Here is a 26,801-nt window from a genome sequence, read left to right as displayed (position 1 = left end):
ACAATTTGATAAAGATAAAATAAACTAAGTATTTAAAAACAAAGTATGAAATCACAACTTTCAACATATATATAAAAATCAATGCCACTTTTTGTTGTAATGTTATAACTCAACAATGCCTTTACCTATTTGGCTAATTTTTGTCTTGAATTATTAGTTGAAGCCTAGAGAAGGTTTGTACGTAGAGAAAATTAAAAAAAACATCTTGAAAAGGTATAAAATCAACATCTTTCCATACTCCCATATACAAACAACTTGCACTAAAACCTTAAGAAATCCTTATTTATTGATTACCTTGGAAATGTAGAATGAAGCTGTAATAATAATTGAAGATATAGGTCTAACTATTGTTAATAAAGAAGAATCTTTTGAATTCAAATGGCATGTCAGCTGGAATCATAGGGATACGCGGTATCAAACACACTTTTCCTTTTGATTTGCTAGTTAAGATTGTAGATTCAATCAAAGTTGGCAATAACTTTTTTACTGCCAATCTGGCGCCATTACACAGTTTTGGTGGATTAATATTTCGAATAATATTATCATAACACTGTCAATTGATTTATATGTTGTAACTACACCTTGCAGTTTCCCTTGAATTTGCAAATTAATGGCATTAATATGAATTTTTTTTGGTGCTTATTGCCTGTAATGATTTCTGTATTTCTGAAAACTATTTGGAAAAACACATTCAATCCACTCATCTATAGAATTCAATCCGTTGGTACTTTCGATTGGTATTTTGCCATCACCAATTTGTTTTGATAACTCATGGGCAGTTGCATCATTTTGTAGGTTAATGCATATTAATGTTCAGTGTCAATTTTCGTACATATCTCCAAAGAACATCAAACAGGCGATTATTTCATCAGTAGGAATTGATCGAGGAATGACATTCAATTTTTGACAAAAGACTACTGACAGCAATATCAGAGCATTAGCACTTTAAAAACACACTTACGAGCGGATTTATACCTCCCGAGGCTTTCTTTTTCTGGATGCACATGGCTATTTGTTCGACTCAATGAACGTACCGATAATATACCAAATGACAAGAAGAGCTACAGATAAAAGACTACTTTATGAACCTTCTGAACTAATAAGTGGAAGTACAGACGTAAGATACTGCGTAAGCATGCCTCAAAGAGACGAATAAAATTTCGATTGTTATAATCGCAAAAGATTTTGGTGGCTTGACTGAGGCTCTTAGACTTGAAACTGGGTATCACTCTTTTCATAACTTTGGCAAAAGAAGAGCTACTAACTTACCAAGCAAGGCCCTTGCCGACCCAAAGCTTCACTTGTATAATATTGCCAATGCCATTACTAATAATTCAAATAACAAATAAACGAAAAAACCCGATATTTGCACTTGTAAAAGTATTTAGCTTGACAAAAGTCCAACCAAACTCCTTCTTTGAACCAAGTTCAATTAAATATAGTCCGCCCCTTGGAAACTAAATCTGCTTCAAAAAGAAACAAAATTAGCAGCATTTAAAAATAAAAATACGATGGATGAAATAGTTCAAGCTCTTCACCGAGAGATGATCGAAAAAGTCAACCCTGATCACATCTTTATACAGATGGTTCACACAATGATAATAACTGATCTTTTGCCGTAGTCATGTGGGAACAGCATTCTCAAACCTCTTCGGTCTGGCGAGAACTACTACCTAGTGAAGCAGGCATTGCTGAACTAGCAGCAATAAAAAGAGTTATTTCAATTGCGAAAACTTATTTAAGACGAAGTATAATTCTGACAGATAATCTTGAGATATTAAAAGAACTAAAAAATGAGACAGATCGACGCCCTACTCTAGAACAGCTAAGATGCACAATGATGGAAAACATAGTACTAGCATGGGTACCAGGGCATTTTGATGATGCACACAGAGATGCTACTAAATTTCCACTTGTTATTGATTTGACAAATTTCTATCAATTGACTAGCCAAATCTATTTCCTGGAGCTAAAGATGTGTCTTAAAGTTAATTGGAATAACTGCAATACTATTCTTCGTACACATAATCCACATCACCATCACACTCCATATAATGGGCAACTAACAAGAAAAAATTACATACAGATACTCCGAATCAGAGTTGGAAAAATTATTTTTACGACCAAACACCTATACAATAATAAACTCCCAGAATTGTGTGAGGCCTGTCATGAAGTTCGGACAATTCATCACATATTTGGAGAATGTCCTTTATCACTGCAGATCGTTCCTTAATTTGAAAGCACGTTCATATCCAACAATTATCTACCATCCTTTGCCCAGCCGATTATAATACAATACAAAGAATTAAAACTGCTTTAGATGTTCACAATAAGTTTAATGAAATCTAATGTAAATATTTCTGTTTTTATCTATAAATCTTAACTAAAAAGTCATTACTTTCAATAATCGCTGTGTTAAAGTTTCTCTGTAATTAAATTTAAGTGTTCTAAAAGACGTCATCACTTATGGTCTTGTTTCCCTGATGCCTTTATAAAAAAAAGTATTTGTAAATTATTTAATTAAATAAATAAATGTTTCTTCTAATCTGACTGCTTACGTCCTCTTCCTCTTTCGACAACGTTACAAATTCAACACAATTAGAGAATTCCGTATACGCCCAAGTGAACCATTGTTGTTTTATCATTTTAGATTGTGTAATATAAGGTAAAATATTTCCTTTTGCGATACAAAATTTGTTAATAGCTGATCTTGTATGTATATTCTTTAATTAGTGCAGTTCACTTAAAACATACCAATAATATAATCATCTTCCTCATGACGCATACACAACCGACATAATGATAGAAATGCACCCTAAATATATGTATTACATTTTCTTACTTGCAATTGTCTTTGTGTACGTGTTTCATGGTCTTAATTTTATCAATCACCTCGAAATGAAAAGGCCTTGTCCAAAAACTACAAACATATGCAATACACTCCTATTGCGTAGTTGGAAAAAACTGTCGCATAGCCAAAGGAAATTTTCAATTAAATTCTTCCACAAAAACTCTTCGCTATATAACCCACTTTGAACACTTTTTTTTGTCAGGTATCTTCTAAAACTATAGGAAGTTTTTTTTTGTGACGCCGAAAAAAAACAAGGCGATATTCATGCGGAAAAGGCACTTTTCCCACAAGGATATCACTTTGTCCAATAGATAGTGAACATGTTTTTTTTGTTGGTTTTTATTCACACCCGCAAAACAATTGTCTCACGTTTCTGTATAAAATTGTATATATATTTTTTTTGTTAAAAAACAAGTTCTGGTTGTTAAAGCCAATGGAGGCACTAGCTTGGGACAGGTGAAAAATCAAACGAACAATGATTCCGTTGAACAAGTTGTTTTCCGCTGCTTAAGTGCATGCCTCTGTCATAAAACGTGCCGAAGAAAAAAAGCATAAGGCTATAAAAGTATCCTGCGATGAGAAAAATGTATACATATATATTTAGGTATATTTTTATTTTGAGCAAAAACAGTACACATAGTCGTTTGTTTACATGATGTTATATTGTTTCGTATGCTTTTAAAAAAACAAGGTAGAAGAAAACCGGAGAACCAGATTCTATTCAATTTATCTTCCTTGTAGTTATGTGTATGTAGATTTAAGGAAGTTGTTTTGTTTAACATTTCTTCCTTCTGGTTTTACATGTGTTTGCTCAAATATCTAAGGATAATCATAAGATTTCTGTATGTTAACTTGCAGCATTCATATTTGTACATTCAATTTGACGTACAAAATCCTTTTCCTGGAAAAATTGTTATGTACTAACTGTAAAAACATTGTGTAGAACTAGTAAAAACTTATTTTGATACTTTTTTTGAAAGTTTCAAGAATATTATAGGTACTTTTGTAAATCACTTAAAGCTTTCGAGGTAAAAGAAATAAATATAGATATGTTCAGCTTAATGATAATTTTAATTTCCTGCTTATTTCGAGGTTTTCAAGTTTCCTTCTTCATGGCACTTCAAACAGTCCGTAATAGGGACGGAGATTTACCATTTTTCCAGCTAGCTGCCTAGCTACGTATTCCTAGTTTTTACTACAATCTTAAGAATCTAAAGCTATTAAGCTCCAGCTTAAGCTTTGTTTTAATTTAGCGAAATGGTTTTATCTAAAAAATGTCTGCACCCTCTTGGCAGAGGTTAATGTTCCTTCTCTTCTATAAAAATTTTAAAGCTACTGTAGGTACATATTTTTTTGAAAACCAAAAAGTCTTATTATCGAAAATTTCAGACTGTATCTTGCATATTTTTGGTTTTCTTACCTGTATAAACTCGACCATAATCGCACTATAACTAAAGATTTTTCTAAAAAAAAAGAGTTATTTTCTAGACAGAAGCAAAAGGAGTTAGCGTTTATAATATAATATTTCAGGTGAGATTATTTCTTATTCATATAAATTGAAGATGGGCTTGAAAAAAGTGATTAAATTAGCTTGAGCTATTTTGAAAAATATCTGCCTAAAAACAGTTTTTGTTAGCTAGCTTAAGCTTTATTTACTTCCACCGAAACCTAGAGGTTTCTTTTTTTTTTCAAAAAGCCCTTTGCAAAATATTGAAACTCGATTCTCGAGCACAGCCTTAATGTATCTTATCACAGATTATTTCACGTAATATTTTACTGTCGACTCTGCACATTTTCCAGATTATGATTATGATTTGAACTGATATCCAGATATTAGGACTTTTTCTCCTATTATTGACCAAAAACTATAAAGAAATATTATTTCCAAGATTTATAAATTTAACAGGGAGGAGGGCAATTTGTAATTGAAATTTATTTTCAAACAATAGTTTTCTAGAATTTAAATCATTGAACTTATGCGACCTCCATTAGGCTTAGACTAACATTAATTTTTTTTATAATAAGCGCACACTTAAGGGTATATTACTTCCCTTATTATGTAAATCCACAGTGTAAGCACTATGAAAGGGAGAGAGGGGTTGAAAGGAGGTATCGGTGCACATTGGTTTGAATTCCTGAATATTGTAATGGCTGGGAAATACAGAGTGTAGTAAGGAATTCCACATTCGCGTAGAACGGTTAAAGAACGAATCTCTGAACTTGACGGTAAGACCGAAATTAGGCTCGAGGGTATACTGATGAGCATTCCTAGAAGCGCGAGTATTAATGATCTTTTGATGGTATTATCACCAATAAATATAAATGCTCTACGTTCAATACTGTCAAATAGGTTGACGTTAGTTGCAGGAGCACCAACCTATTTTCTTAAGTTTCTCATTGTACAATGCTGTTTAGGTCGGAATTTAATGAGCTTATCATATTTTGTCGTTGCAGTTCCACATTCGAAGGTGAGGGATGGGATTGGGAAAACGAATATGAAAAGCTAAGCGTACTATCGTCAGCGAAACAATGTATTGGATTAGACGTTGCAGACAGGAGATCATTAATATAAATGAGAAAGAGTGTTGGTGATAAAACGGAGCCCTGGGGCACACCAGCATTAATTGTGTGGTTTTCAGACTTGAACCCATCCAATACTACTTATATTGAACGATTTGAAAGGTAATTACTAATCTAATGAAGGAGAGATTCATGAAAACCGAAGCACGCATTTTCGATAAAAGAGCCTGATGCCAAACCTTATCAAATGCTTTTGAAATATCAAGTGCAATAATCTTACTTTCTCTTTCACTGTTCGGTGAAGATCACCAGTAGAGCATGACCTAATAAAGAAGGGAGGTAGGTGTAATTGGTTAATAATTAGAGGGTGAAGAAGATTCTGGGAAGTAAGACAGATAAAAAAGCTTACGCAGTGGTTTCACCAGCGTTAAAGAATACCTTTTCAGAATAATAGCGGGGATACCATCCGGACCAGTGGATTTAAGAATTTTGAGATCCTTAAGAACTCTTGCCAAAGTACAAGTACGAAAAAAGATTCCTCCCATGAACCACTATCTCGCTTAAGTACAGGCGGAGTCATAACACTCACTGGCAGCGTTATATTTGCGGCGAACTGCCTGTCAAAGAGATAAGATTTCACTAAAGAGCAAACAAATGAAGTATCATTGACGACGAGTGTAGGAACCGAGGAAGAAGAAGATTTCCTCATATTTTTTACAAATTACCAAAAATCTCGACATTGCAGTATTTTTTCCGTAATTTTTGATCATGTACAAATTTGGTAAGTCGAATATGGGCGTTGCAGGCCTTCCTGGCTTGCTTGAACTTAGTCCGGTTGAATTGGCTTTAAAACAACGCAAATTTACCTTCTTGATTCTATTAACCTCTTTACAGCTCGAATAGAACCATGCATTTGTCTTAGGTCTGATGCTCTTAACCCTATTCGGGATAAAAGTTCTCGATCCCAGGAGAATCTAACTTGTGATCATATCAGCGCTGGCGTCAACGTCACTATTGAGGAAGCTAATATGACACAATGGTCAGAGTTGCCTAGAGGAAATAGAGCACTAATAGTGTACTTACCAGAGTCAGAGGTAAGAAACAAGTCATGAATGTTTTGTGCTCGACCTACCACGTCCCATCTTCGAGTGGGCTCATCGACCATCTGAGTTAGGTGGTTCAACTCATCGAAGATTTCAGCACACCTTAAACTTAATTTCTTCACTTAGATCGGCGAAAGGAACACTTTATGAAACCCTTTATGAGGTTAAGGTAAAAAAATTACCTCTAAATGCAAAACATTTCCTAGCAAAGTCAAAGCAGAGACATTGAGATACAGAAACTGTGTATTAAATAATGTTTTAAAAATGCAACCGAGTATTCACAAGTCTCTGGACTTTGGTGTATTTTTATACAATTTAAAGTACTCTGCTCAATCAAAAGTTTGATTTTAATCAATTAGAAAAAAATGACTTATCTTAAACTTGACGCGTGCAAAGGAGAATTAAATTATTTTTTTAAACTTACCCAACACTTAATCAAATAAAACAAAAAAAAAACCAACATATGTAATTGAAAACCATACTAATATACATAAGTATCTGACATATGAAAAAGACGTATCTGACAAAGTTTAAACATTTTGGCTAATTAGAAAGAAAAAGACTTATCTGGCACTTACTTTATTTCAGAAACTACAAAGTATTCTCTGTCGGCATACGAGGATTGAACATGACCTTGGATACAAAATAATTGCTCATTGTAAAGTCTTAAAATAAAAACCTATTCGCTTAAATGGGTATATACTAGTAAGCAACGAAATTGAAATAATTCTTGTTTCTGGGTAATTTAAAAGGTAATTTAATGATTAAAGAAGAAGTAAAACCTCATTACGTCCAAATTACGTCCAAAGGAGTAATTCTTAATTGTTTCAAAGAATTTAAAAGGCCTGTGCTTTTGAAGTATTTCCTTCCTAAGCATTTAATTTCAAGTCGTTTTTTAAATATAAATACAAAAAAATACATTTTTGAGGCAGGACGATTTGTTCTCAAGAATGAAATGCCTTCAAAACTTGTCTTAAAATTTAATTGAAAATGAGATGCATTTTACAATATAAAGAGGTTATAATTTGTGTTTATATTATTTCCAAAATAACAACAAAATACAATTTGTTTGTACCTAAAATGGTGTTACAATTTTTATATCAAAACCAAAATATTTTTTCTTATTTCATGTTCCTCTTAAAATATTTCAAAGGACCGTTAGGAATACACTGATATAAAAGAAAACAAAAATATAACAAAACAAAACGAAAACGAATGATATCTCTGAGGACTAATCTGTGGTAGACCTGTTGGAATTTCTAAGTAGGATTCACTGTCATTGCGTGGAAACAGCTCAATTCACTTAGGATACATTAGTTTGTCAGTACATATTTTTGTTTATACTAAAAGTAAGTATTTTTATAAAATAAGGGAAGGTAGTTATTTTGGCTGTGTGAAAAAAAAAATATTTTAACATCAATCACATCTACACATACATATATACTTAGGCAGATATAAATTTGTATTTTTCAAACTTGAATTTGCCTAAAAACATAGACCTTACAGCCGTTCAAGGTTGTGGGTTGTAACACATGTAAACAAATTTCAAAATTAAAGCATCTTCTGTTAAGAGCAAAACATTTTATCTCATTTAATAACTGCTTAAATTAAATGAATGCAGTATTTTGATTTTAATAGCATTAAAAGCTAGAATGTATCGAACAAAAGCCGGTAGAGAACGTATAAGATACTTACTTCTGTTATTTGCACAGTAGTTACTTAAGGAAATAACATAACAAAGATTACAATTGTTATTTATTTCTGAGTATCAATAGTTTGCTTATGTGTAAATGGTTTAAGATAGAAGTTATAAGCTTCTTACCCAATGTAAACGGTGATTTTTTAAGAGCTTGAGAACTTTTTTAAAAAAAAAACGCATAAAATTTGCAAAATCTCATCGATTCTTTATTTGAAACGTTTTTGAAGATAATTTCATTTAAATGTTGACCGAGGCTGCGTCTTAGGTGGTCCATTCGGAAAGTCCAATGTTGGGTAACTTTTTCGAGCATTTCGGCCGGAATAGCCCGAATTTCTTCGGAAATGTTGTCTTCCAAAGCTGGAATAGTTGCTGGCTTATTTGTGTAGACTTTAGACTTGACGTAGCCCCACAAAAAATAGTCTAAAGGCGTCAAATCGCATGATCTTGGTGGCCAACTTACCGGTCCATTCCTTGAGATGAATTGTTCTCCGAAGTTTTCCCTCAAAATGGCCATAGAATCGCGAGCTGTGTGGCATGTAGCGCCATCTTATTGAAACCACATGTCGACCAAGTTCAGTTCTTCCATTTTTGGCAACAAAAAGTTTGTTAGCATTGAACGATAGCGATCGCCATTCACCGTAACGTTGCGTCCAACAGCATCTTTGAAAAAATACCGTCCAATGATTCCACCAGCGTACAAACCACACCAAACAGTGCATTTTTCGGGATACATGGACAGTTCTTGAACGGCTTCTGGTTGCTCTTCACTCCAAATGCGGCAATTTTGCTTATTTACGTAGCCATTCAACTAGAAATGAGTCTCATCGCTGAACAAAATTTGTCGATAAAAAAGCGGATTTTCTGCCAACTTCATTGAAAATTCGACATTGTGGCAGATCGTTCGGCTTCAGTCCTTGCACGAGCTGTATTTTATACGGTTTTACACCAAGATCTTTGCGTAAAATCTTCCATGTGGTCGAATAACACAAACCCAATTGCTGCGAACGGCGACGAATCGACATTTCACGGTCTTCAGCAACACTCTCAGAAACAGACGCAATATTCTCTTCTGTACGCACTGTACGCATTCGTGTGGTTGGTTTAATGTCCAATAAAGTAAACTGAGTGCGAAACTTGGTCACAATCGCATTAATTGTTTGCTCACTTGGTCGATTATGTAGACCATAAATCGGACGTAAAGCGCGAAACACATTTCGAACCGAACACTGATTTTGGAAATAAAATTCAATGATTTGCAAGAGTTGCTCGTTAGTAAGTCTATTCATGATGAAATGTCAAAGCATACTGAGCATCTTTCTCTTTGACACCATGTCTGAAATTCCGCGTGATCTGTCAAATACTAATGCATGAAAATCCTAACCTCAAAAAAATCACCCTTTATAATGTAGAACGTTGGTTTAAAATTTGATTTTTGATGCTAATAATGAAATTGGAAACAAATAATCTTAAAACACATATCCAGAGTTGAACTGCAATATGGCAACCGAGTAAGATCCTTAATTGCAATAACGAACTGACTGCTGTTATCTTAATTTTTAATGACATTGCTTTTAAGATAAGAAAAGTTATGATCTTGGTTTTAAAATAATGTTCATTTAAAATAAATGTTTTAAAGAGTTTATAAGGACTTAGTATTTTGAAAATCTAGATAAGATATACAGCAAATGTGTGGCTAACTAAGAATGTAGTATATCTAATTAAAGTTTCCTTACTATTGAAATGATCTCACGAGGGCGTTTTCTTTAAAATTTTAATGAATTCTTAAATTTCTCAAATTTAAGTAGATATTTTGTTAATTTCTTTAGCTTTTTTAGAACAAAAAAAAACACATACAATGGGGAAAATGTCATTAAATCTTTATTTGAATTAATAGTACCGTCAATATAAAATCTTAAACTCTTGAGGACTATTTCATCGCAATTTTTGCCTTTGCTGCGACTCAAATGATCGATCTGCTTAGACCAATTTTGTTATACCCCTTCAACATTTCCGGCGTTATTTCACGATACTCAAACGTAAAATTAAATGTTCACCCCTTTTTTTCTATTTTACCAAAATCTTAAAGCTAGACAAAAATTCTTAAAAAAACTAGAGTAAAATTCAAAAACTTAAAAAAATATCTCACTGGCCTTATGCGGGTGCTCTAAGTTAATCCATTATCTTATAACACTGCCTTTTGGCCTAAGAACAATTTTAATACTAAATAACAAGAACTTCATCTAAAACCAAGAAAATTAAAAAAAAATTTGGTATCTTTATCATTATTTTTTTATATAAAACGTAAAACTAAATAAAACCATTAAAATACTTAAGCTATTTAAAACTAAACAAAACCAATAATACCTACTACTTAAAATTACTCGAAAACTAGAATATCTGTTTTTGTGTGGACTGTCCCTAACCTAATCCTTAAACCTACATGCATATGTAATCCGGCCAAGACCAAACGCCCTAGACAACTTTAAATGATATTCTCAATTTGTAGCCACCAAAACTGGTTCTCCTGCCTCAACCTATCTCTTCGGTCCCTATCGGAAGTAGTCCTACTGAACCAAAGGCGCTCGGCTCCGCCCAGTGCGAGGACGTAAAGTTGACTCCTATCTACAGTTTTACGGCTGACGTGGTAGATTAGCGAAACCTAAAATAGAGAAAAGCTTCGGGCGTAATGTTGCCACTTAAACGTGTCAAAAAATTAAGCCGTTAGTCGACGACATCGCTCTCGCAATGTGACAGCAATAAATTACCTATTCTGTTTATGTTGGCTCTGTTCTATAGAACCTGGTTGAAAGAGTAATGTTTGTACTCCGTTTCTGGTGATCTGTGTAGTAGAAGGCAACGACACGCAGACATTGTCTCTTAAACACCCGAATTTTTTTCATTTGAGATGGGGCAACGTTGAACCATACCGGGCACAAATAGGCAATCATCGGTCGGATAAGGGCCATGTTGCAAATAAACTTCACCCTGTTGTCAAGACGGCCGCTAAAAAATAACCGTTTTGTCAGGGCAAAGGCTCCCCTAGCTCTGGCCAGAGCAGCACTCATATGTCTGTCGAAATACAAGTACTGATCCTGAAGTGTTGTTGCAAGGCTCTATTTTCCAGGTCGTGATTAGGGCGAATTCTAGGATTCACTTTGTACACTTGCAGCCCCCACGGCCTCTGCTTTCTTCTGCGGATCTTCGACAACAAAGAAGTCATCGTCCAAGAAGGCGGCGTCTCCTGGATCTATTCCTGCTGTCAGAAGTACGTCTCTGTTCTCTGTCGTCCTCTGAAACTTAAGACAAGGAAGGTCGTTGTGATCATTCCTCCTAAGGATCTTGTTAATTTTTTAATTTCAACCCCTTTTGGTGGTTCAATGTTCAATAATAATAATATGGTGTTAAATTTCTTCCTGACCGTGTTATCTCGAAGAGATGATTGCAATAGTTGGCCACCGATAAAATCCTTTGGGCAACGTGAAAGATAAGCTCTAGAATGCAAGTACGCCACAAGTCCACAATTGATTCAAGACTTTAAAGATGGAATTCTTGTGAATTTTAATGTATAATACGAACGTAATATCAACCTAGTTGCAAACACTTTAAGTTTAAAGCTTTAGATCAACGAGACAACGAGATTTTTCATCTGCATGAATAAACCCAAATAAATTGGACTAGCATACACCCACTTACAAATATTATGGGCAAAATCACTTTTTTTGGTACTGATTTTATTTAAAAAAAAACTACCGTTGCTCTCAAAGCATGCAAACTAATGACTAATGTACAGCACTCATGAAATTTATTCTTAAACTTATTAAAATATTAGATCCTAAAAAATTTGTCTATTTAACTCAGTAAACAATATTATAGCAATCGAATGCAATGTATGCATATATATTTCTGGTATGATTTCAAACTTTTGTAAAATCATCAACTTACTACTACTAATGCAGTAATGAACTTTAACTCAAGTCATATGGATCAATGGCGTTGTTACACAACCAACACAAGAGTATACAAACTTTCCGATTCCGATTCCAGTTGAAACTGAAACATATAATTACCATTTTCGATTATGAATGTCCTTTTACCGAGGGACGACTTTTACTTTTCACTCGCTTTTCCAGCTTGTGCCCTGACGTGAACTTCATGTTCAATTTTCACAAATTTCAAGTATCTACCTACCTCATTCAGTCACAACCGGCCTCCCCAGACCCTTGATGTTGGTGCTTGCTGTAACAGTTACCTGTAATTGAATTTAGTTTGGAACTTTCTCTTGATCTGGATTCAAATAGAAACGGTTGCTGGAATAGGTATTCTTCATCTATGTTGGAGTCATCATCATCATTGGACCTACCACCACCGCCACCGCTGGTTGCCCGACCGCGCTGACCCCTTGTCGCATTACCTCAGAGAATAATAATTTAGTAAATGGACATTGAGTGGCAGATTCCAGTTGGGCAACGGATAGCTTAAGCTATATAGATATTCTTATTTTAAAACTATGAAGGTAAAAAGACCCAGATGCTGGGATGTAAGCATGTTTATATTGTCTGATTTGAGAATAAATACATATTCAGGCCATTGAAAATTACATAAGGATAATATTTTCGTATACATATGTCGGTGTATTTATATAAGAAGAGACGACGAATGCATAAGTAACCCATAAGCGACTGCATCGTTCTGGCAACCGACAGAAGTAGGCAACAGCTATAGCTAATGTATAACCAAACGTAATGCTACAGAACTAATATATTATATTGGCTTCCGGGCTATAGGAATAAAGAGGTCATAACAGATTAACAGATGCAAACAGATTAGCCTAATGAAACAATTGAAATTTTTATGCTGGGCCACTTTGAAGAGGTACCACATCTACATAATGCACAATGTCTAAGACAATCTAAGAGATTAAAAAGTCAAAGAAGAACAAAATATTATGAACCTTTATCAGGTTAATCCTGTTTCTGAATATCAAAATCCAAAAATATATTTACTTACTTACGTTTTGCATGCACGAAGATAAATATCAGTTCAAATCTAGATTTGACGGTTTCTTTTACCGCGGCGCGGCGGCGCGCGGCGCTCGTGGATCAGGCAAATGTAATCAAAATTCCACGCACTGTGACACGGTGCGGTAGGCGAAGCGGTTCATCAATACTAGACTTTAAATAACAAAGGTAAAAAGAAGTTAAGTGTTATCTCTATGCTTTTTAAAAGCCGAACATCTACAACTGAAGTGTTCGATAATTTTAAATGGCTGGAACTCCTGATATTTGTTATTTTTGGTATTCTAGGTATAAGTGTAAAGTAACAAATATTTTCTCCTCAGCGGTTAGCGCGGAATTAAAGTGAAAATAAGAAAAAATTATTATTTTGTGTTTAAAGCTACAAAACTGTTACCATGATTTAGCGAGAACGTCGGACTAATAATAATATTACATTCCCATAGTGGTTGTTATTGGACCTGCATGCGTTAATATTGCTAAAAGGATCTTATTTTCATTTAACTGTTAACTTTCCACCTAAGTTAAAATTTGAATTCTGTTTATTAGAAAATCAATACCACTTATTGCTTCAATAATATAAAACCAAAACAAATATTTTTGCTAAGCCACACGCACACCACTAAGTTGGAGTTCAGAGTCCTAAAACGTAAATGTGACACCCTCGCATAATTTGTGTTAAATTGGATCATAATTAACCCCTATTTGTCGACAATAAGACACAAAGGTAGAAATCTTTGGTTCAGTTTATGCAAATGATATATTCTTACGTACCTACACAACACAGTGTAAAACAACCAAACAAATCTAGGGTAGACAAAAACACTTAAGGTATATCGGAAGTATGACTCGTTGTTGTGGGCTGCAGGGCGGCCAAGACGATGTCTGCAAATCGTAAACCTTTTAGATGTCAGCAGTTATAAATTTCACAAAATGGAATTGGACTTCACGAAAGTTCCGTTTTTCTTCCTATTTAAATATTTTACAATTTTCTTTAGGGGTAACGTGCCTTTAAAGTAAAATGTAAGGCTTTTTATTTCTTCGCATTAGAGTTGGATTAAAAAAGTGTGTTGCAAATTTATAATTGGAGGGTTTTGAAATAAAGGTTGTGTTATTTGTATGATATACCCTCGTGAAGTGCATTGTTTGTAGTTTGTAAATTAATTCGGGGAAACAGTATGACTGAATTTAATACTCTCTTTTTTTCAAATGTCGTTAATTAGTTATGACCAACATAAAGTTTTTTGCTTTCTATTAGTCTCTCTTTTTTTTAAACAATACACTTTTTTGCTGTAAGTTTTTAAACAAATATACATAACTTTTTTTTGAAAAGAACATTTAATTATTGACCACTAAGAATAAAAGAAAGCTTCAATGGAAAGATAATATTAAGGTTTAAAGATGATTGATCCCACAATTCATGAATTATTTGTTATTTAAGAAGGATTCTTTTTGTATCGCTTGTTAAATCGAAGGAATAATTTAAGATTTAAAATGATGGTTGTGTTATTTTTTGTCACTTAATGAATTGAATTTTTATAAAGGTTTTATATAAACATTGCTGACTCATCTGTGACCTTTTATTTTCCATAATCTTATTCCTAGGCCTCAGAAATCATTCGAAAGGATTTAACTTCGCTCCCTTTTATACCTATATCAAGTCTATGGAGTAGAACTAAAGAAGCGTACATTTTTCTGTATTTCCTTTTTACGTGTATTATCTATTTGAATTTAAGCTTTACCAGCATAAATCCGAACAACCGTAATTTAATTTTTAGTTTATTTTTCCTGGTCCTTAGCTTCGTATTCAAATTTAATGATGGAATTAGTTTCTTTTCTTCAGCATTCAAACAACCTTTTCAATTGAGACGTTAATAACTCGAAAATAAACTGAAGTAAATTACCAGATAGCGTGTTTTGGTTTATATATCTCCGATCGAGTTGTAAAATGAATGTTGATGCTTCGAATGTAGGAGTTGTGGGAACTTACTTGTGAAAACATGTTCTTGTGTATTATTTAAAGTTTCTCACACTACTAAAGTGAAACCAAAAAAAAAAAAAGTAACGGGATGACTTGTTTTGCTATAGAACCTGGGTTTGGTTAGATACTAGTTTTTGAACTGTTAAAATTAATTGTCCGAATTAAGTGGCGCAACAGTCTATTGAAAGCTGGAGCCTAGTGCCTCATAACTCTCAAGCATTTCTGTGTGAGAGTAATGTTGTCAGGAATGGAGAGGGCCTACAGTTTATATGCCGAATCCGAACGGCTAATTTAAGAATGCCTTTTCATGACAAAAAGGATTTGTCAATTCCTCGCAACAGGCAGTTAGTACCCCTAAAAAACTTTGGATGGCACAGGCAGGTATTGAACCCAAGACCTCTTGCTCGATAGTCCTACACAGCAACCATCACGTATTACAGAGAGTGCAGGTCCTTAATCACTACATTGAGGGAAAATCCTGGTTTGGCAATGAAAGCCTTGTAGAAAGAACTTCTGAATATAACTTGATTAAAATTATTTTGAAGATACTGGAAAATCCATGAGAGGAATTGAGGATGGTCAAAAGCATTAATAATGAGTACAAATATTCTCAAACTCTTGATGGAGTCTAGCCCTTATGGAAAAATACAATTGGATTAAAAACGTCTTGTTGATTAAAGATAATTGGAGGTATTATATCATCTTAAAGTAAGTCCAAGTAATGTAATGTTTTGCTTGCGTGATTTAAGCATTATTAAAGGTAGTCTGGAGACAGTCTTACAGCTACAGAAAGAAATGTATCATCCTTTTTTACGAAGTGTCTAATTTTATTATAAGTACAATTTACTAGATGGCCATCAGATTTCCTTTGTGTAGATATTGATGAATTTCCGAAAATATATACGATCAAGCTTGAGAGATGTTCCCACATTTAAAATTTATATGGGCAACAGATACTTAACAATGTTCAGGGTTCATGTTTCTTATGAGACTTTTCTAAGCCTTGTTTCTCTTAATTCTAAGCATTTCAAGCTTTTTGGTATATTATGGATGACAAAAATAGCTTTCAAGTTAATAAAATTATTGAAAAGGGAATCAATTCGAGTAGAATTTATAACGTTGAAAACTTAATACTGATGCTTACTGCCATTGAAGCTGATACATGTGTTGTGTACGGCTTTTATATATACGACCCAAACTTTATTATGAATTCTATCTCTTGGCTGGTTCTTCTGCAACTTACTAGGTCTCTTAGCCAGTATTGATGGAAGAGCATTTGAATTGATTGGTGATGATATCATCGTTTAATTATTTACGTTGGGTTGCTTGTGAACCAGCGTCGTAAAGTTTCTCGTCTTATCATTATTTCCTATCGTTTAACAGATTATTCTTCGGAAAAATACACACATAACTTACAACTTACTTAATGGTCCCATACGGACACTCTAAGTTAAACAATAATACTTAATACTAATGCCTTTCGGCCGTAAGATCGACTTTACTTCAATTTGAATTTTATTTTTTTTGTATTTATAAGAAAATTTTGAAAAAAAAACTAATATCAATATCCTTTCACGTATCCATCGTGGCCCCAGCCGACGGAGTCCGGAACAGAATTGTCTCCGACCTCTGGACATTTATTTTCAGTTTCCAGTCGTCGCAATATCGCTGAATCTTGTCGAAATCACGCTGCAAGAGAATTCTAATAACCTCAACCTTTCGGGCCGTTCTGTACTCAATTAGAGCGTCAGCGTACGCTATTGCCTTTGTTAGACTACCTATCAGATCGCTGGTGTAAATGCTGAAGAGAATCGGCGAATTCACCGCTCCCTGTTGAAGACCATTTTTAATTGAGAATGTTGTGGTAGAAGTTACATTGCCACTTTTGACAACAAACTTTCTACCGTTAAGCATATCATAAAGTATATACAACAATGGCTTGCTTATGCCAAGCCTGCTCAGAAGAAGCTCGGAAGAAGACTTATCGACCGAAGATTTGACGGGTTGGAGTCGTCCTTTCCCTTTTTCGAGAGAGGATGAACCACAGCGGTCTTCCAATGCACTAGGTAATATGCATTATTCAGTGCATTGTTGAAGAGTGTGGTGTAAATGTCAATTGCTTCCGTCGGTAAATGTCTTAGCACAACGTTGGATATACCATCGACACCTGCTGACTTTTTGTTTTTTATTGAGTTGAAGATAAGCTGAAGCTCAACCTTCGTCACTAACAAGGGACTTAGTCCCGTTTATTGGCGATTATGGCATTTGCCAAGGAATCGTAATTGAACCGCATGAAACCGCGGTTCTCAGATTGCCAATGTGTGATATCATTACGGAGGTAAAAGTGATTAAGTAGGTCTCTATTTTCCAGGTCGTGGTTGGGGCGAATGCTAACATTCACCTTGTACACTTGCTGGAAAGCAGCTCCCACCGCCTCCACTTTTTTCTTCGGATCTTCAATTATGTAAAAGTCATCATCAAAGATGACTTCTTCTGGATCTATTTGCGCTGTCCTGTCATACTAGGATCACTCGAATTAACTGACAGAATCTTGCGGTCCCAGTACTTGTTAATTGATAACCTGTAGTTCTCGTTAATCAACACATTGACATTTTTTATTGGTGACTTCAGCGTCCTAACCTCCAAGTCGTGTGGGTCTGTAAGCCGTCTGTACAAGTTTTTGAGTCTTGTCAGTAAGCCACTCTTGTGCCTACGTTGTTTCCAAACCTGGCAGCACTAATTTCGATTGACATCAAAAAATGACAGATCGTTAGCGCGCCCTTTTAACAAAAAATTTCTGAATTCTTGCAAATTCTTTCTTTCTCCATCTTACTATTGATTGGTTAAGACCTGCCTTCGATCGTTAAAACCTCGTGGCTTAGCGATCAAAAAAAGTAGCAAAATCAAATAAAGTTATCTTTCCTTAAGAAGCAAACTAATTGTAAGTTAATTATACTTATTATAAATACACATGTACATTGTACATACATAAATGTATAAAATTAATATATATATATATAATATTCTGTAAATATATTCTGTAGGAATAAAAGTTTTCCCTTCAAGAACCAGAAAGCTGTTCAATTATTAAAGGAAGGATATCTCCAACATACGTAGTGCGTCAATAGTCGCGTTTCTGTAAGTGCCCATTTGGTCCCGTTCTTTGTACTTTGGAATTGATGGGAACTGACAGTGACAAGGCCGTTGCCACAAAAATTATTTCCGCAGCAGCAAAGAATTTAAAAACTTTAGCAAAATTCTGAATACGGCCGAACCACTTAGGACAATTTGTTCGAACGAATTTCGTTGTTCACGAGTTCTCTCTATCCCATCTATGGGGAATGAAAACGAGATCAAGAGTCAAAGCGATAGTTTTTGACAAGGTGCACCAAAAAACATTTGCGTTGAAGATAGAATGTTGCCGATGTAAACGAAATCAAATCAACACGGTAGTTCCTTGGCACAATTTCGTAGTTTTAAGAAAAGCTACATATTTCTCTTATTGAAGCCCATATTTTTTTATTTTTAATTATTTGTTTTGGTCAACAATCAATAAAAACAATACCTTCCACTGTAGGAAAATTACCAAACATTTAAGTGCTGGGATTAATGCTTAGGGCAATCATTTCCAGTGAAACAATTTTTAATTTAACCAATATTGTGGCTACATAAATGAAGTGAAGTTAAAAACTATATATGTACTTTCTATCTTATGGCGTCTTATATTTTTGACAGAATTTATGGCTAGACAGAAAAACGTGCTACTTGATATCTATCACGAAATAGGACAACATCACATCTTCTTATTGAACCTAACGAGCTTCTTATAATTTGCACGCGAAGGACTCCATTTTTCTTTCTTTCTTTTCAATTTTTGAAAAGAGTTTATGAGTTTTAAACCATAAACATAGAACACGACTTAACATCATAAAAGGAGAGCAAGAACTAAAACAAATTGTTAAAAAAACATTCTCAGCATGAAAAGTTTCGTGTACTTGGTAATTATTGGAAGCAACTGGACTGTAATAATAAATACAATACCACCTCCAATCCTCATCCTCTTCAAACAGCACTAAACTGTAGATGGTAAAAATGATGTTGATTTTGGCAAGCTTGCAAGCTGGGTAAAGCTTATACATGTAGCTTCATTTGGTTCCGAAAAAGAAAGCACATAATATTTCTATGGCCATTTACAAAAATCAATTTCAATTAAATATTTTTATTAACAGCATAATCGCATGCCAAATAAATTGGCAGTATACAGTGCTTGACTTTAAGGACTAAAAACATACGAACATAAAACAGAGGATAGAAGCAGAATTTTGTTAACACATTAATATCAAAAATTTTGAACCCTTAAATGTATATTACTAGCTGACCCGAAAAACGTTGATTTGTCATATAAATATAATTTCTAGAGAATATTTTGATACAAATGAATAACTTGTTGCAAGTGTGTAGGGTTGTGGTGTATATGTGGGAAAGCTATAGAGCACTTTTAACGGTGACAAAATATTAAAATAACAAATCACCAACCAATTTTTTTAATTTATTCCTTAAAATTATATACATATCGCTTATTAAGACTATACTACAAAAAAACATTATCAATCCCTTAATGCAACAGATTATACAATATTTTTTATGATTCCATCTTTCGCCAATACTAACAAACTGGATGTTTTGCCCACTCGAGCACTCTACATATAATTGTTCGTGTGAAAAACATAAAGTGCTCAAATCTAAGCCGTAAGCCGTAGACAGCCATCGTGTGGCCTTGAGACTTATTGATAGTCATTGCAAATTCCAATCTTAATGCAAATTAAAGGCGTTTGAATTGAATTGGCACTTCTGTTGGTATAATAGGGATTCGCGGTAATAATATATTTTCACCTGGGAATTTGCATTCAGAATTGTGGCTTTGATAACATTTTCACTAATGTTTTAATTACTAATAGAGTGCCATTGCACAACCGTTTTGGGTTCAAATTTCGAAACAAAATTACCAGAGTTCCAACCATTACTTGTAAATAATGCGGTGAAGGCATGCTTGGTAAATCTAATGAGTTCAAAAACTCAGTTGGATAATTTACAGCTTCGATAGCATCACAAACAGTACCAAAAGATTTGTATGACACCAAGTCTCCTGGTAACAAATGTTGTATCTTCAGATTTAGTTCGTTGACTTCACATTATTTGCTGCTAAAATTTCTGTGTACATCGGGAAATATCTGGTCGATGAGAGCATCTTGTGAATCAATAATCGTGCAGAAATCGACCGATAATTTCATGCATCCAGTTTCATCTGTAGTAACTTTTCCGTGTTGTGAATGTATCAGCGGATGGATCTTGAACCATTTGAACAACACGCATATTTACTTTCAGTTGTATTATTTCAACATTTCGCCACAGTGGCGATGATTTTAAGCACGTGTTGATCTCATCAGCGTACGTTAAACGCGGAATAAAGGGAACTGTTTGTCTGAAATCACCTGAAAGGAGTAACAGAGTGCCGGCAAATAGTATGTCGTTGTTTTTATATCTATTCAACGCCTCAAGCAAATGTGTGTGCGCACACCGCGTCTGGATTATTTTTAATATTTTTAGTGGCACTTTAAATACTGAATGGAGCTGCCTCCATCCAATGAAGTCGCTGCAATGCCAGAAGATGTAACCGCCAAAGCGATACTATTATTTGATAATATTTCGCCAAGAATTAGCGAAATAAGTTCCACCTGGTATATCTAAAAAAGGAATCCACCTTTTCCTCCCGAAACTGCGAGCATGATGTTCTCCTTAATGGTTTTTTGTTCTTCATTAATTAGTGGGACATTGGGAGCAACAATCTCTGATATTTCTACAGTATTGTATTGTAGTTCGATTTCGATTTGGTGAATGGATACCAAAATGACTGAAAAAAGATCCTCAATAGCAATCAATGCTTCATTGTACATAGCGTTTCTGAATACTATCGTAAGATCAAGCCATAGCACTTAGTAACAAGGAAAAAGATAAGAACCTTTGAAAATTCCATTGAAATTGGTAAAGCCGTTTCGGAGGAGTGTGGCAACTAACACTGTGACAGGATAATTTTATATATTAGGTAATCAAAATTATGTGTATGTTGCTGTTATTACAAGAAAAGTTCTGCATATAAAACTTATTTCAACCATTGGAGATGTTATATTTTATTTGAAAAATAACTTCATTCTTTATCTATTGTTCTTCAAGGTTGACGAAATTAATTGGTAAAAACGTTTACACTTCAATGCAAATTTATTTAAGCACTCAAAAAACACATAATAGCGAAGTAATATTTTTGTGTTAATATTAGCAAAGGTATATACAATATACATAGTTCGGAATTTTAATGTTTTTGTGGTAAAACAAAAGCACGTTGCAATTTAATTGTGTACACCTATGATAGGTAAACAAATAATAAATTCATGAACTTTTTCAAAATTGATTGAATTGTGTGAAATCCAATATCCGAGATTCGATTAATTTTTTAAACCGATATCCATCACGAATTTAATTTTCGACGATTCGCTGATGTAAATGTAAACACAAACATGTGTATTGTCAAGGGAATAATATTTTTTTGTTGTTTTAGTTTTTTAAAACCGTGAATGAGGGTTAAGAACAGGAAAAAAATAGGAAATGAACAGTTGGGTTACACAATTATTTCTTGATTACTTTATTTTATAGGCGCTCCTTGATATAATACGGAGCTAAGGCAACGAAAATAGAAAAAACATTTTTCCGTTAGAAAAAAATTATACAAAAGGAAATTTCAATGCCAAAGGTAAATGTTCGTTGCAAGATCCGACAAACTAATGCGGCGGAAACTATTTTAAACAGGGATTTTCAGAGTCAAAGACAAGGATGACAATTAATTTGTTTCGCTATGTTTTAAAATTGTACAGTATCCCCTCTTTGTTCAGAAATCTTAATCGAATTCTTAATTTATTTTTGTAAAAATCGCGTATGCATTTCACTTATTTAACACACATTTATAATAGACGAAAATAAAAAGACATTTTTGACATAATTTCCAAAAACGGTAGGAAAAATCCTATGAAAAATGTTTAAATAATTCGGTTAATTAATGGAATATGAAGAAAATGTGTATGAATTGTAAGGTCTATGGTAGAATAATTTCAATGGAAAGAGTCAGAATCGATGGAAAGTAAACCTGTATGTCCCACGTTCAAGACGTTTAATCTACATAGAAAACTGTTTTATAAGTCAAGTTCAACAACGCTACGATAAATCAAAGATGATTTTCAAAATACTTGAAAAAAAAAATTATTTATTTTCTGCTTTAATTAAAATTCATATTGAAATTGAGGAAAAAATATTAGGTCCTCAAAGAAGGACAAGTCAGAAACCTATAGACTCTTTAATAGGAAGGCGTAAGTGGCAATGCATTGGACAAACGCTTCGAAAAGGTAACGGATGCATTGCAGGCCAAGCAATGCAGTGGAATCCTCTCACACAAGAAGGAAGAAGAGCTGGACGACCGAGAAGCACAATGGCACTGAACAGTCGAGGCGTAATCAGCGTCACTAGTCGAGAGTTGGAGGGAGCTGCCCCACATCTCCGGAAACCGTACACGGTGGTGCGTAGGCTTAGTAGAGGCCCTATGCCCCTTAAGGGTTTCCCAACAGCCTTCAGAGGTCTGAGGACCTATGTAAGTATTAAAATTGACACTATTTAAAGTTAAATTTTTCACATTTTGCGCCTTGTCATAACTCTGTACTTATGTAATGTTCTTTAAAAAAAAATTCAGTACACTGACAAACAATTAATTGATATACCTATTAATTTAAACATTCTAACCTTAAGAAGGTACTTATAAATAATTAATACTTTTTTCATCGGAAACGTCGACCTTGTCATGTTCCCACCCAGATTGCATGTACTGTATAACTTTTGATACTATGGCATCCTTTTCAGATTCTTTTTTAACATCTTCTATAGTGAGGGGTAAATTACTTATTTCTTTTACATAGTTTATGTAACACAAATTCGAGTCGTCTACTTGCATACCGACAGATTCTTCGTTTGGAAATCGAGAGAAATAATCGGCAACATTTGCATGTGATCTAATACATTCAATTTTAAACGTATATCCGGTCAAAACTAGTGCAATCCGTTGCAAACGATTAGCTGCCATCTGTGGTATACCTTTCTTGGAACCAAATATATGCATAAGCGGCTTATTATCCGTCACTAAAGTGAATTCTCTGCCATACAAGTAATGGTGGAATCTTTTAACCCCAAAAAGAATAGCTATGGCTTCCCTATCTAACTGCGAGTACTTTTGTTCCGTATCAGTCAGCTTTCGGGACGCAAACTCTATTGGCCTCTCCAAACCATTTTCATATACCTGAGATAACACAGCGCCTAGTCCAATCGGACTAGCATCCACCGTAAGCTTTATCACCAACATTGGATTAAAATGAGCCAAGGCAGACTTTGAAATTAGTTCTCTTTTTATCTTGCTAATGGCTTCAGAATGTACCTCAGTCCACTCAAATTTCGCGGTCTTTTTTAATAAATCGTATAATAGTGCGCAAAGTGTAGTTACATTAGGCAAAAACTTTCTATAAAAATTTATGACACCAAGAAACGATTGCAATTCTTTTAAACAAGTGGGATCTTGAATCTCTTGAATCGTTTTAATCTTATTAGGACAAGTTTTTAATCCCGATTTGTCTATCACATGACCTAAATAATTTATTGACTTAGCTAGGAAGGTGCATTTATCTTTATTTAACTTAAGGCCTGCGTCTTGCAAGATTTTCAGAACATTCTTTACCTTTTCTATATGCAATTTCCTATTTGGAGCTGTTATCAATATGTCATCAAGGAACACTACCACACCTTTAATGCCCATTAACAAACTATCCATCATTTTTTGAAACACCGCTGGAGCTGATGCCAAACCATAAACTAAGCGCGTGTAGCGAAATAGCCCTTTTGTTGTGGATATCGTTGTTAATTTTCTAGACTCATCGTCCAGAACCAACTGCTGGTACGCCATCGACAAATCTAATTTTGTGAATTCTTCGCCACCATGCAGTTGCGCGAATAATTCCTCGATTCTTGGAAGAGGATATTTATCAATTAATAATTGAGGATTGACGGTGATTTTAAAATCCCCGCAAATCCGCACCTCACCTGACTTTTTTAAAATAGGAACGATCGGGGTTCCCCACTCACTAAAATTTACAGGTTCTAATACACCCAGATCTACTAGCTTGTCAATTTCACTCTCCACCTTTTCTTTCAAAGCTAATGGCATTTGGCGTGGCTTGAAAAACTTTGGACAGCAGTCACTTTTTACATGTAATGAAATCAAACTTTTATTAAATTTTCCTAATTTTCCGTCAAATAATTCACTAAAATTTTCAGTTATTGCATGCACTTCTGAAGAAATATTTTTCTCAACATAATATAAATTTTCAAATTTAATACCAAATTCATTTAAGAAATTTCGGCCTAGTAATGGTGGACCACCGTTTTCAACAACAACAACTTTAATCTTTTTACACACATTCTTGTATAAAACATCCATTACACAAACACCAATAGGTTTAATTTTTGTGCCATTATAATTATTAAATACTAAACTAGATGTTTCTAACGCATGCAACTTAAAATGATCGCGATATGTTTTTAAGGAGATTGCAGAAATAGAAGCACCCGTGTCAATTTCCATCGTCATAGGAATACTATTCATGCAAACTTTTAATTTAATAGGTTCATTTGATTCTATACTAGAAGCTAAATTAAACAAAGATAATTCAGTTCCTTCGATATACTTAAAATCTTGTTGTCCGTTATAATTATTATTTTTATTTGGACACACACGTAGCAAATGCCCTCTTCTTTTACATCGTTTACATCGATAATTCTTAAATCGACATGAGCTTTCTATATGATTTGACAGACCGCAAATTGAACACTTACTGTCCATATAGCTGTTGTTACCTTGTTGCTTTTGTCTACGCTGCTGCTGATGATGTTGTTTGCCCGTTACCTGCCCACTGTTGCCCTTTTGCCTCGTTTGCCCCATTCGATAAATACCGTCAGATGAACTTGGTTCTTGTTTTATGCTTACGTCAAGCTCGTACTGGTGCTTGACACACTCCACCGCATTAGCAATTTCAACGGCTTTGTCGAATGTTAACTTTTCCACGCTCTCCAAAAATAGCTTGTCCTTTGCCGCTCCTTTCTGCAGTCCCATCACGAACTTATCGCGTAGAGCTGAATTAAGCTCAACTCCAAACTCGCAGCTTATAGAAAGTGATCGCACTCGTGCTGCCCATTGGTTTACTGTTTCATGATGATCTTTAACTGCAGAGTAGAACTTGTGACGCTCAGCAAACCCAGAAACTGTAGGCTTAAGATGATCGCTGAAAGCTTTGCTTAGCACATCGTACGAAGCCGTTTCTATTTTATTTGGGTGAATCAAATTATTAACCAATTTATATGATTGTTCTGATAAAGCACTAATTAAAATTGCTTTCTTCTTTACTTCCACAGTTACATCGTTAGCAATGAAAAACTGGTCTAACTGCGCTTTAAATATATGCCAGTCATTTTGATTAAAATTAAATTTTTCAACTGAGCCGATAATTGACATTTTGCACTTCCTATTGTTTATTGTTTTTTTTTTTTTTTTTTTTTTTTTTTTTTTTTAAGGCTTTCGTTTAGATATTTTTATCCTCGTCGCCACTGTGATGACTCGAGTAAAAAGGCAGATTATTTAACTTCACATATATAATTGTACTTTATTAGTTAATTAATTCATAGGTAATAAAGTTAGTTAGCATGTGATTCATGCAAAGGAGGACAAACAACTGAACTCAGAACATTATGGCAAATGATATTGAATCTAGTGAAAGCTCTATTGGTTACAGCTGAATAAGTTTAATCATTGGTAAAACACATCACACAATTAAACTTTTAAAATTTCGCTTTTGAAATATAATTTCCATAACGAACATAGTTGACTTTACTAATCGATACGATTCCCAAATTGTTATGAAAATAAATTTGCTCTTAGTTACCCTAAGATGTGGCAAGTACCAACCAATCAAAATATACATTTAAATTCAGTTTGTCAATTAAATTAATTTGGAAAATATGAATTCTAATTTGATTCCAATCAAAATCAAATACACTACAAACTGTATTTCAAGTGCAGGGAGTTTGATAAAAGTATAAATCAATAGCTCAATTCTTATGCTTGTACAGTACAGGTGTGTTTGAATGTATATAGCATATACCTTGATGCTTGCAAAGTTTCCAGACATTCTGAGAGCGACACAATGAGTTTTCAATGAATGGTTAATTAAATTTGAATGGTTTCTGAATGTATTGTGTTGTGTGCCAGATTTTATAGGGAGCAGCTTTGACAACAGGGATATTTATAAGGAAATTATGAGTGCAAGGAAACGATAGGTCTTGAATGTTTAATACTAATGATAATTATTGTTATTTGTATCGTACTTATTATGCATTTATAGGTACATTAAAATGATGATGAATAATGCTGAAGAATGTTAATTGTACAATGTACATTCTAAGAATGGAATCTTTGAATTGCTTAAGGTAAGGT

The 26,801-nt window shown here is 34.1% G+C and overlaps 1 protein-coding gene across 1 annotated transcript in view; it reads right to left on the bottom strand.

The window, feature by feature from the left end:
- Positions 1-25,823, bottom strand: part of LOC129947217 (uncharacterized) — a 30,289-nt gene extending 4,466 nt beyond the window's left edge. Inside the window, exons 1-2 of the mRNA XM_056057688.1 lie at positions 25,148-25,823; positions 23,042-24,961 (exon numbers count right to left, since the gene is read on the bottom strand). Of these exons, the coding sequence (XP_055913663.1) occupies positions 23,042-24,961; positions 25,148-25,823 (2,596 nt within the window). The remainder of the gene's footprint in view (positions 1-23,041; positions 24,962-25,147) is intronic.
- Between the last annotated feature and the right edge of the window lie 978 nt (positions 25,824-26,801).

This window comes from Eupeodes corollae, chromosome 1 (genome assembly GCF_945859685.1).
Source record: "Eupeodes corollae chromosome 1, idEupCoro1.1, whole genome shotgun sequence".
Lineage (NCBI taxonomy): Eukaryota > Metazoa > Arthropoda > Insecta > Diptera > Syrphidae > Eupeodes > Eupeodes corollae.
Note: the sequence above shows the minus strand (reverse complement) of the source record. Positions and strands in the feature narration are given on the sequence as shown.